Below are 12,500 nucleotides of genomic sequence, written 5' to 3'. Positions count from 1 at the left end.
TATATATATATATGGCACGATCGAAAAAAAATGTTGATTTTATCTGTATATCACAATGAAGTATCAATATATGTTCTTGGGTTATGTAACTAATAATTCATATATATAATTCGGAAGGCAGTCAATGGAAACACAAGATATATATATAAAAGGACTTTATTTGTTGGGTAGTACTGAGACGAGTATAACAAACTATTATACTGTAGACAGTTATAAAACACAAATCCCTGAACAAAAATTACAAACACAAATGTTCTCTTGTTAGAAGCATTTGTAGGAGGGACAGAAACGGGTGTAAACAATGCTATAATGGAACAGGAAAAATAACTATGAATTTGTGAACGGGAGTGAGGGGGAAAAATACAAAAAAAAGAGAGAGAACAAAACGATACATTAAAACTACTCGTAAGCTAAAAAAAAAAAAGTCTACCTTAAAAAAAAATGGAGTCAAATAACTGACATTTATATACAGGGAGTTTCACATATATATTACACGGAAATGATACATTGAGCTAGTGAGAAACATACATTTTCACGCCCAATGTTGACTCGCGCTATTAATATCATAAAAAAATAATCAGTATACACACTTCTCAGTATAAAATCTTACACTGCAGAATGCAATACTGAAACAGTCTTCAAAGAACATAGCAGTTGATCATTGCAGCAGATGTTTTTTTGCCCGAAAACATCTGCTGTACGCTGCCGCCCACTCAACGCTCGTTGAGTATTTATATAAATATACGTATATATTTATCCAGAAATATATAACTCTAAGAACTAAGTATCTAAATTAATAATAATAATAATACTCATAACATAATATCTTTTTTTCCAAAGGGTGCCCGCCCTTTTTCGTCGATATCACTTGTATAAATACTTTAAAAACTAAACAAAAGATGGATAGAAAGAGGAGGAAGCTTATAACTAGGGGACTGGAACTGAAGAAATCCTGAAAAGAGAGAAAGAAAATAATTAATATGTTGCACGGATATGTCTCATGTGGATGGGTGATGTTGGAATTATAGGGAGGGAGGGAGGGGGGGAGAGAAGGAGGGAGAGGAGGAGGGGGATGGGAGGGAGGGAGGGGGAGAAGGGGAGGAGGAAGGGGGGAGGGAGGGAGAGAAGGGGAGGAGGGAGGGAGGGAAGAAGGGGAGGAGGGAGGGAGGGAGAGGAGGAGGGGGAAGAGAGGGAAGAAGCGGAGGAGGAAGCAAAGGAGGGGGGAGGGAGGGAAGAAGGGAGGAAGGGAGGGAGGGTGAGAGAGAGAGAAATAAAATCCAATGAGAAAGAAAGAAAACAAACCTCAGTACAGATAAAAGACAAAAAAGGTGAGAAAAAATGACAAACAAAAGATAAAAGAAAGTTCATAATAGCTTCTTCTCTCCAAGCATCGACGATTTTCACAAATGTGTCCATTTTTTATCGCTCTTTTCTCTGTCTCTCTCAGTCACGTCAACGAATTCCTCTTTCTCTTCCCGGCTGCCGGCCACTGACCGCTTCACTTGCCATAAATTTACTTGTCATAGAGAACGTCCCTCTTTAAAACAAATGAAGGTTGAATTTTCCCGCCAAAAAAGAGACCGTTTCCCTCCAAAACGCCATCTTTTTTTTTTCTGGCGTTGCGCGTTGAGGCAAATCAAGTGTAATTTAGGAATATTGTCCAATTCTCTCTTTCTATCCCTCTTCTCCTCTTTCGTTGCGATTATGATCTGTTTTTCCTCATCGCTATAAACCGTGGACATATATATCCGACGTTAGAACATTCATTCCCTCTTTATTTACAAGAAAAAGAACAAAAAAAGTTTTACGCTCGTCACCCTTCTCTCGTTCCCTCCATCTCTTCGACAAGAACAAAATAAAGGTTGAAATCTCTGCAAGAACGCGGCTATTAAAGGCATGATCTAGTTACCTCGTTACCATAGCAGTAACAACGAGGTAATAATAAGCAAATGAGACGTTACGGCCGACAGATGGCTCGAACAGATGGTGCCGCACAGAGTGGAACCGACGAGAGGGGGGTCGAGGGGGGGTGGGGGGTGGGGGGTGGATTCAACGCATTCGAAAACGGATTATAATAATTCATATATATAAATAAAACGAATAAAGGATGGATGAGACTGATTGAAAGCGCATGTACAAGAACAAAATTAACTTGAACTAAACTTTCCAAATTTGTTGAAAGACAAAGAATCACAAACGAAAAAGGAAGTGAACGCAACCGATAAGGAAAAAAAAAAGGAAGAATTATGACATTATCATAAGACCTCGACTTTTTTTTTCCCATATTTTTCTTTCGTTACCAAATAGTTTTTTTTTAATGGAATGATGGATTCACTTTCACTAGCGATGATAATGATATATATATACAAAAATCCTAAGATATATTTTTACAGGAAAGAAAAAAGAGCAACAAGATTATACGAAGCATGATATCCATTGATTTATGAAGAGAGATATTGATAGCTTTGGTTTATTGCATTGTTGCAAATATTCATCTTCTTATTGCATATATATTAGCTTGTTACTGTTGGGATTTGAGGACTTTGTCAACGCGGGTGTATGTGTGTGGAAATATATGTGTGTCTATGAACGTTTTTATGTCTTGAACGTATGTATGTGTATGTGTGTGAACCTATGTATGTCTGCGAGCGTATATGTGATATATGTGTATATTAGTGAACATAGGTAGTTTACGTGTTTTACGTGTTTAAAGGAGTGTATGCGTATGAACGTGTTTATTTGTGTATCTGTATTTGGGAGTGTATATATATATATATATATATATATATATATATATATATATATATATATATATATATATATATATATATATATATATGTGTGTGTGTATATGTGTGTGTGTGTGTGTGTGTGTGTGTGTGTGTGTGTGTGTGTGTGTGTGTGTGTATGTCTATCTGTAAGCAGATGCACACATATGCAAATGAATACATGATTATACATGTGCGTTGTGTATATACTTCCTCACGCTTCCACCTGTCCCTCTTATCCGTAACAGCAAAAAGTCCCGGATGATGAATTCCTTCGCATTTTTTGGGGTCAATTCGGTTGTCGAGCTGTCTCGGATTATGGACACGCTATGACCACCGCATAAGGTCGACGGTCCGGTTCTTTAGCATGGGGAGGTCGACCTTACGACGCCTGAATTGATTAACATAATCAGCTTCTAGTAGGTGCGAGGGGCTGGCACGTGGGAGAGGGGGAGGGGGGGGGGGTAAGGGGTTGTAGTATTTGTGGGGGGAGGAGGGGGGGAGGGGGTAGGAGTGAGGACGATGATATAGATATTGTGACATGCAACGGAAGAGGAGTGAGGGAGATGATGCTAGGAAATAGAGAGAAAATGAGAGAGAGAGAGAGAGAGAAAGAGAGAGAGAGAGAGAGAGAGAGAGAGAGAGAGAGAGAGAGAGAGAGAGAGAAAGGGGGGGTGGAGAGAGAGAGAGAGAGAGAGGGGGGGGGGGGGGGAGAGAGAGAGAGAGAGATACATAGATAGAGACAGAGAGAGAAAGATAGCTAGATAGAGAGAAAGAGAAAAAGAAAGAGATAGAGACAGATATAGAGACGTAGCGAAAATAACACAAAACACAACAACAACAAAAAATCCCCATAAACAACCCAACATATCACACAATATATCACAAAATACATCAAAAAAACAAACAAACCCAAAACCCGACTTACATTTTCCTGATACTCGAAGAAGCAGTTGAACCAATTATCAGCAAAAGGGACCGAGGAGAACCATCCCTTTTAATAACCGTACTTGCAGACGGTCGTGTAATGGGGCTCGGTCTTCGTCTGTGTGATGGTGACGTAACCGTGCTTGGTCTCGGTCACGGTGACGTACATGTGCTGCTGCTTGGTCTGCACTTGGGTCTTGGTGACGTAGTGGGGTTCGTCTTCGGTCACGGTGACGTAGTTCTGTTCTACCTTGGTCTCGGTGACGTAGTGAGGTTCCTGGACGGTCTTGTAGATCTGCTGGGTCACTGTTACGTAGTAGGGGACCTGGGGAGGGAGAGGAAGGGGGAGGGGGGGAGAGAAGGGGGTAGGGTTGGTTAGTTTAGTTTCGTGACGTCATGGACGGGTGTGGTGTGGTGTGACGTCATGGGTGAGTGGTGATGTCGTGGTATGGAGGGAGGGTGCGTGTAATGTCAAAGTGAGTTGGATATTGCATTTTTGAAAAATATTTCATCAATTTCTTTCTTTCTCTCTCTCTCTTATTTCATAAATTTCTTTATCTCTCTCTCTCTCTTATTTCATCACTTTCTCTCTCTCTCTCTCTCCATCTATCTATCTTACCTGAACGTAATCAGTGCAGTAGTGGCTCTCAGTAACTGTCTTCATGTAGTAGTGAGTGCCAGGCATCATCTGCTGGACGGTGGTCAGGTGAGCCTCGGTAACTGAGGCGGTGTTGTAGGCGACCTGGTGGGGTCAAAGGTCAGACGTGTGAGAACATTTCCTTTTCGTAGATGAATCATTAGTTTGTTCTTTTATTTCGTGAGGATTTATTTCTAATGGATGAATGGTAAGTTTATTGTATTTTCTATTAATTCAAGTTTTATATTCAAGATTTATTATTATTTCCGTCGGATAATTGCGATCTTACCCATTTTTTTCCTCTCAATCGAAACACGTAGGTTGTTCACGAGGTCAAACTTACCTTAGTCTCGTAGATGACCTGGTCTGGGAGTGGCTGGGTGACGAACTCGTACTGTACAACGGTTGTAGGGTAGTACAGTGTCTCTGTCATGTACTTGTACAGAGTGGTCGGCACGTACTGTGAATTAAAAAGAAGAGGGGGGCGTCGTTAATCACTCTCGCTGGTGGGTGATTATTAGTATTCGTATTGCGTGCGCCGGTTACACGCGTGTTTGTTATTATACACTAACAGTATCAGTCATTAATATTCTACTGTTGTATTCACTGATACATGGGTTCGTATCATCCTGATTATTAATTCAAAGTCTAATTCTAAGCCATTTCTCTTTAGTCGATTCATCATCATCACTCTAATTCAAAAATCTATATCCTAATCCATGTCTTCAAGTGACAAACCCCAAATGACATCCATCGAGTATTGAATCATTAACACAATTGATCTTTATTCGCGTCTCTGCTTTCCCCCCGCCAGGCGTCTGTCCGCCCGTCCGCCCGTCGGTTCCTTACCTGCTGTTCGGTGTTCCACTTGGTGTGGTGCTCCATTGCGGTCTTGGTGATGGTGGTGTACACGGTCTTGTCGTAGCACTTCTTGGGGCAGTAGTTCTTGGGCTTGGGTGGGGGTCCGTAGCTAGGGGCGGGGGGAGCGCCGTAGCTTGGGGCAGGGGCAGGGGGAGCGCCGTAGCTAGGGGCAGGAGCAGGGGGGGCACCATAGCTAGGGGCGGGGGCAGGGGGGGCACCGTAGCTAGGGGCAGGGGCTGGGGGAGCGCCATAGCTGGGGCTGGGGGCGGGGTGATCTGGGTCGGCCTCGGCTTCGGCTTCGCCTCGGACAATGGCGACGAGGGCCAACAGGAGCAACAGGCGCGACATCTGTTGGGCGGAAGAGGAACTAGTTAGAGGGGTAACTTCGGGTGAAAGAGGAAAAAAAAATAAATTCATATTGTTAATAATGAGAAAATGACTATTGGAGGTGAATATGATTGAAGAATATCTATGATAGTCCGTCGGGAGTAATTTTGTGAATTCACATTGTCAGTATTAAGAAAGGGAATTACTATTGGAAGAGAATACAATCGAAAAAAATGCCTATTTCATTGTCGATCAAATGATATTATCTAATGTAATATATGTATGATTAACAGAACTCTGTTATCCTTATAAATTCTTTGGATAGGAAAGAATGCTCTTTAAGCAGCATTCAAATCTCCATTACAAAAAGAACAAGAGGACGCAAAAACACCACGGATAAAAAAAATATATAAATACAAATAACTTAACCGTGAACCATGAATTCCTTTAAAAAAAGCTACGCCGAACGTCCCAACAGATTACAAAAGTCCAAATTTCTGCCATGTGTGTGTATGTGGTTCATGCGGTGAAGATAATGACCCACGACGCTACCGGAATCCATATAACCTATTCTCGGTGAAAGTAACGCGCGCCATACTACTTCGCTGGAAATGTGAGGCAGTTTTCTCTCTCTCTCTGTTCTTTTTTCTTTTCTTTATTTCTCTGTTTGTTTGGTTCTAGATTCTGTGTTATTAACCTGGTATTATACTTCTTTTTTTTTCTCTCTCGTTGCATATTGCAATGAACGTCAATTGACATATTCTATTGTGAGGACTTTCAGTAACAGTAAATATATTCTTACGGTATGTTTCCTCCCTCAGACAATAATAATTGATCTATATTTGGCTCTTGTTTGGACTCGCAATCCTAAAAAGAAAAGAAGACAATAAACTCACTATCATGATGGAAAAAGAAGAAAGAAAAAAAAGGTCATTCATAATACGCTGAACAATGACCACTATAATCAATCAAATGTCAATAGTAGATCGTATCGCCGTAACACGATATACACTTCAAGGTTCTTACAATAAAAAGTTTTTTTTCTATCACTTGAAAGTGTGAAGGATCAACTATCATCTTGATGACGGAAGCGAAAAGAAAAAAGAAAAATTCGGAACGTGATCTCCTCTTAAACTCGTTTCTCTAAAATATTAGACGCTTGCGGTTACACGCAGTTAGTCTATTTGTTATTTCTTAATCATTTTTTTTTTCTCTGTCGATCTCTCTCTTTCTCTCCCGGTGCTTATAATTGGTTAGGAAGGCGAGTGACGTCATGGATTCGATTCTATTTTGTTTTTGTTTTTCTCTGAATTTGTGAGTTCAAAAAATGGCGCGAAATCGTTCCCTCTTTCTGTAAATATTTGTTGATATGTTGAATTTGCATAACAGGCCCCAACACCTAATTTACATTCCCATGGTTCAAATTCTCATCATTAAGCGCGTAAATGATGATGGATGACAGAGATAATGAGCGATATAATATAAATAACACGTGGAAGTTTAGAATCTCACGCTAGCTAGCTCAACCGTCTCTCTCTCTCTCTTTCTATCTCTCCATTCCCTCCTCCTTCCCTCCCCTCCTTCCTACCCTCCCCCTTTATCTTTCTAACCGCCGCTGACATTCCTTTGTTCACCATTAAGTGTCAATTACGCCATTTTGAAGCCAGCCGAGGCACCGTCAGCGGAAATCAGGTTTGATTGGCGCGCCGACACCTCAGCGCTCCTTTTCCCGGTCTAGTAAGAGCTTGAGTCTAGAATCATTTTGGAGAATTTAAATGATTTTATCGATGGTTTATTTAGTGGATTTGGTTTATGGAGGTTATTTTTCTGACCCCTTTTTTCTCTTTGTAGACTGTTGTTTTGGTGTTGTGTTGCGCTTTCGTTATTGTATTTTTTGTTATTGTCACTCTTCGTTTACCATCTTCACGAGGAGGGAGGAGGAGGGAGAAGGGGAAGGAGGAGGGAGGAGGGAGAAGGAGGATGGGAAGAGGGGAAAGAGGCGAAGGAGGAAGGGAGGAGGAGGAAGGTGGAGAAAAGGGGAGAAACGAAGGGGAAGGTGGAAGGAGGAGAGAAATGTGAAGGAGGAGGACGGAAGAGGAGAGAGAGGAGGAGGAAGAAGAGAGGAGAGAGGTGTAAGAAGGAAAGCAAGGAAAAGGAAGGAGGCAAAGACGAATAAAGGAAGAAGGCAAAAGAGGGGGACCGGGAGGGAGAAAGAGAGAAGGACCGGGAGGGGGGAAGGGGGGAGGGGGGCAACAGGAAGCGTATGATTGCAAGAATATTCCATTGTAACGAATAATTACATTTTATGCACGCGATTTTCACTCCTGTGCCAAAGGAATCTTTTTTTTCCCTTAAGCATTGTCATTATCATTGTCATGGACGACTTGCACAACTAGGAACTAGGTTAGGTTGGGCGGGAAGGAGAGAGAGAGAGAGAGAGAGAGAGAGAGAGAGAGAGAGAGAGAGAGAGAGAGAGAGAGAGAGAGAGAGAGAGAGAGAGAGAGAGAGAGAGAGAGAGAGAGAGAGAGAGAGAGAGAGAGAGAGAGAGAGAGAGAGAGAGAAAAAGAGAAAGAGAGAAAAAGAGAGAGAGAGAGAGAGAAAGAAAGGAAGAGAGAGAGAAAGAAAGGGAGAGAGAAAGAGAGAAAGAAAGAGAAAGAGAGAGAGAAAGAAAGAGACAGAGAGACAGACAGGCAAACAAAAAAAGACAGACACGTATAACCTATTATCATATTTATAGAAAGTAACGCAAAATATTTTTAAAAAAGAAGAAAGAAAAAACAAAGTCTTTCTCTCCTCTACGTTTGTGATTTCTTGCAATTATCTTGACCTTGCAACGATGATAACAACAGCCATTTTAAGACAATTACATCAATTATATTTTGGCGGTCAAAGGCAAAACATCTATTTATTTCCGAATGATTGAAACGATAATAACGATAGTTCGTGTGTTGATACTTTGATGAATATGCAATTAAGGTTGATCATTAAGGTTGCTACATTCTTGGTAATTATTAAATAAACATTATACTTGCTCCTTCGGGTAATGAGATGCAGGTCTTTGACACTCACCTGGAAAGAGAAAGAAAAAAACGTTAGACATATTGTTGATATTGATATAACTAATAGTAAATATAGTAATAATATTGATGATAATGATGATGATTTAGATAATTGAGATTTCGTTTCCGGATTATGTTTACGGAGATACGAAGAAAAATGTAAGATGTGAGAGATTAGGAGAGATATAACATGTAAAAGACAAAAGGAAAAAATATATATTACACGTTTACGGAGGAAAAATACACAAGAAAATAAATATAAGAGATGACAAGATTAGCCCTATTAAGGAGACAGTTCAACCATGTAAAATAACAAACAAGATGAATGAGATCCATTTTGAATAACGACCGAATTAGAAAAAAAACGAAAAAAAATAAAGAAAGCAAAAAAGAAAACGATGCCAAGCGTAAAAATGGTCGAGGGAAAACTAGCGTAAATCGACCTCAGGCCTCGTAAGAAAGGCTGGAGCAATTACCCCTATTATGTTTATTTGCTGAAGGGCTCGGCGAGGCAGCAACACAGACGAACACTTAAGGAGGAGGAAGATTGGTTGAGACTTCCGGTAGGTAGAATAGGGAGGGAGGAGGTGGGAGGGGAAGGGGGAAGGGGGACGGGGGAAGGGGGTAGGGTGAGAAAGGAAGGGATGGAGGGGGAGGGGGAGGAAGGGGGAGGAGGGAGGGAGGAGGAGGAAAGAGATAGCGAAGAAGAATGCAAACTTAGTGGGAAATTTTCATGTCTGATTTGACAAGAATTGTGTTCGAGGTTATGTACGTAAGCGAACAGAGACGGGCAAGTTGTTTTATCTATTTTTTTAAACTTTTGCCGAGAATAGAGTGGAATGTGACTAAAAATAAGAGCAAAGAGCAAAACATTTGAAAAAAAAAGGTAACGAGAAAAGAGATCGTTGGTATTTTACTATATCGTTCTGAGAGGTTGTTCCCACGGTGGACCATATTTTCCCACGGGTGTTTGTACTTTCCCACGAGTCGCCGGCTCTTGAATCTCGTCTCTTTAGCTACATCATCATCATCATCATAGAATGAACAGTAGAATGTACTTTTCTACATGTGAAGAGTGATATATATGAGAATATATTAATAATCTATATCTATTATTGAATTCTGTGTGTTACGTGCAAGAAGAAAAAAAACATGGGGGAATATTGTAAATCAAGGTAATAGATTGATATTGAATCATGTCATTATATTGTTCCTTAAAAAACACAAGATCATCGTGAAAACAATTGATCAGAATGGAGGGAAAAAAAATAAAGTCTCACTCCATTCGAAAGCCATTCGCTCCAGGCACGGGAAAACTTTTTTCTTCTTTTTCTTTTTTTCTCTCCCATTTTTGCAAGACAATGAATCAAGGGGAGTCGTGTTTGTCTGACGGAGCCGAGGAAGGAAACGACGACAACCGCTTTTGGCAACACTTTCTCCTGACCTATGGCATTCCCGCGACCTCAAATGGAAGTCAAAGTCAAAGCCAAGTTCACCGATCCGGACGTCCCTCTTTTTTGGCGCGCTCCCCATGGCGAACCTCGTATAAGATCATTCTTTGTTAGCGGACGGCGCTCCCATTCACAAATCATCAAGTGGCGGGTAGCGCATGCATCATGTAAACCTTCCTTTGTGCCCATAAGCCTTAGGCCTAGAAGAAACAGACAGAGAAGAAGGAGGAGGGGGAGCTGGACAGTCCACCTTATCGGGGTCCGGAGACGCTGCCGGCTAAATAGTGACGTTCGAATACCCAGGCGATCGCTAAGGAAATCCCGCCTTGTTAGTGGCCGCTCCGAATGAATGAGTTTTCTAAAGGCGCGATAGCGATCAACAGGTATGATTTATCGCGAGGGAAATGGAAGCGGAATTGTGAAAGTTTTTTCTCACAGCTGACACGACCAGTACATCATACCGGCGCCGTGTAAGTGTTGGCCAAGGAATTATATAAGCTATTGACATTCACACGCTGTAAAATAATTTAATTTTGCTTTTGGATAACTTTTGGGATTTATTTTCTCGAGTCTACGTAGGAAAATTTATTTTTTATTTCTTATCTATATATATGTGATAGTAAGAGTCTCTCTCTATATGTTGCCCTATTTTTTTAAAAATATTTAAAATATAACAATAAAATCACTTTGACTTGTTTAAATAAGTTTGACTTCTCGATTTGAATTCTCTTTCAATGAACAGCAGATATAAATCATAGAGTTAATAAGATCGGAAAAAAATAACAAAAGAAAAGAGATTCTAATCCTCTTTCCCGGGGTTTAAGTCGACGTTTGGCGAGACGTGTACACGAATCCGCGCTTAAGAAGGTTTTGTAGAGTTTATATTTTTTGAAGTCGGGTAATAGCCGTGAAAGAAAAAGGGAGACTGAATATAAAGCTTTGATACAGATGGAATTTCGGACGAAAAATAAATGAATTGATAAGATAAAAGGTAAATAGATAAATAGAACGAATAGATATATACTAAACTTTAAAGGAATTTCGTCATAGTTTTTTGCATGAATGGGAACAAAATACGAATTAGGAAATGTTTAATTAAAGAAATGTGCCTAGATAAATGACAACAAGAGAAAACAACAAATAAACGAATATAGATAAAAACAAATGAATAAGGAAGAGAAGAAGAAAAAAATCTAGTTTTATTCTAGATGAAAGTAACCATTTTTTTTTTACAAGGAGAGAAAGAAGACACATAAGTATATTGCAACCGCCAAGAGAGTAGGTTTAGAAAGCCTTAATTACAGTTTATTTAGCGCAATAAATTCTGTCTGCTTGAGTTGTTTTAAGTATTCTTTTTGTTTTGTCTTGTTCTCGAATTTCTGTGATTTTTTTTTTCTTATTGTTATTGTAAATGTTACGGATCTTATTATCATCATAACTGGTGTTCTTATTATCATCATAATTATCATCATCCTCATTCTTATTCTTATTATCATTCGTATTATTCTAATTATCGTTACCACCGTTATACTGCATATCATCATAATCATTGCAATTAGTTGTAATTATTGCTGTCATCATCATTGATCACATATATTCCCTCGTGTTGAAAAGCTTCATAACTGGAACAGCTGAGAGAGAAAGTGAAGCAAGAGGGCGCCTCTTCCTCGGCCGTCCACCAATAAAGTTCACTGGGAATCTGCCATAAAGATAGAGAGAGAAAGAGACAGGAAAAAAATATATATGTAATCGTTAAAAAGCGAAACAATGGCAGTCCGCCGCCGGTTGGCCCATCCATCTCAACGCTTGGCTGAACAGATGACTTCGGTGTCGTAAGGGGAGAAGGAAAGCCGAATAAAACAGAGGAGAGAAAGAGAAAGAAACCCGAAAGAGAGAGTAAGAGAGAGAGAGAGAGAGAGAGAGAGAGGAAAGCGAAAGAGTCATCATGATGCAAGAAGCTGCAAATATTTGTTCTCGAAGAATCCTTATTTGCGTCGGCACACACCGCCACGCTGCCATCCGAACACCGCCGGTAAAATCAAAACTGTCCGAATGTTTTTTCTTTTTTTTGAGCGAAAGGTTCATTTATATGCAGACTAGAGCGCTGACCTTTGTGCATACCAATAAAAGAGATGGAGAAAGAGAGAGAGAGAAAAAAAAGGACCATCGAGATAAAAAGAAAAAAAAGGCGCCAAGTGTGTTACGCAAAAGATTCCATAATTGTATCAACGGCGATGTTGGCCGCGTCCGGATTTGTAAAGATGGCGTAACTTGGGCGTCGTCTGTGTAGCATTGGGTAACGTTAACCATGGTACGTTAAACCCTTCATGGCACAAAACACAAGAGTATACACAATACTCCGTTATTAGAGACACGGTTAAGTACACACGCGCACACACTCGCACGAAACCATACTCAGTTGCAAGAAAGTGCATACTTTCGAACAAACACCTGAAAGTGTGCCTGCCTC

General features: G+C 40.3%; 1 protein-coding gene across 1 annotated transcript in view; it reads right to left on the bottom strand.

The window, feature by feature from the left end:
- Window positions 1-140: 140 nt before the first annotated feature.
- Window positions 141-12,500, bottom strand: part of LOC122254721 (uncharacterized) — a 54,179-nt gene continuing 41,819 nt past the window's right edge. The window contains exons 2-6 of the mRNA XM_043018551.2: window positions 5,182-5,541; window positions 4,676-4,792; window positions 4,315-4,437; window positions 3,697-4,020; window positions 141-952 (exon numbers count right to left, since the gene is read on the bottom strand). Coding sequence (XP_042874485.1) covers window positions 3,766-4,020; window positions 4,315-4,437; window positions 4,676-4,792; window positions 5,182-5,541 — 855 coding nt within the window. The 3' untranslated portion in view covers window positions 141-952; window positions 3,697-3,765. The remainder of the gene's footprint in view (window positions 953-3,696; window positions 4,021-4,314; window positions 4,438-4,675; window positions 4,793-5,181; window positions 5,542-12,500) is intronic.

Source organism: Penaeus japonicus, unplaced genomic scaffold (genome assembly GCF_977035675.1).
Source record: "Penaeus japonicus unplaced genomic scaffold, GWHDUDI00000001_assembly GWHDUDI00000039, whole genome shotgun sequence".
NCBI classification, from domain to species: Eukaryota; Metazoa; Arthropoda; class Malacostraca; order Decapoda; family Penaeidae; genus Penaeus; species Penaeus japonicus.
Note: the sequence above shows the minus strand (reverse complement) of the source record. Positions and strands in the feature narration are given on the sequence as shown.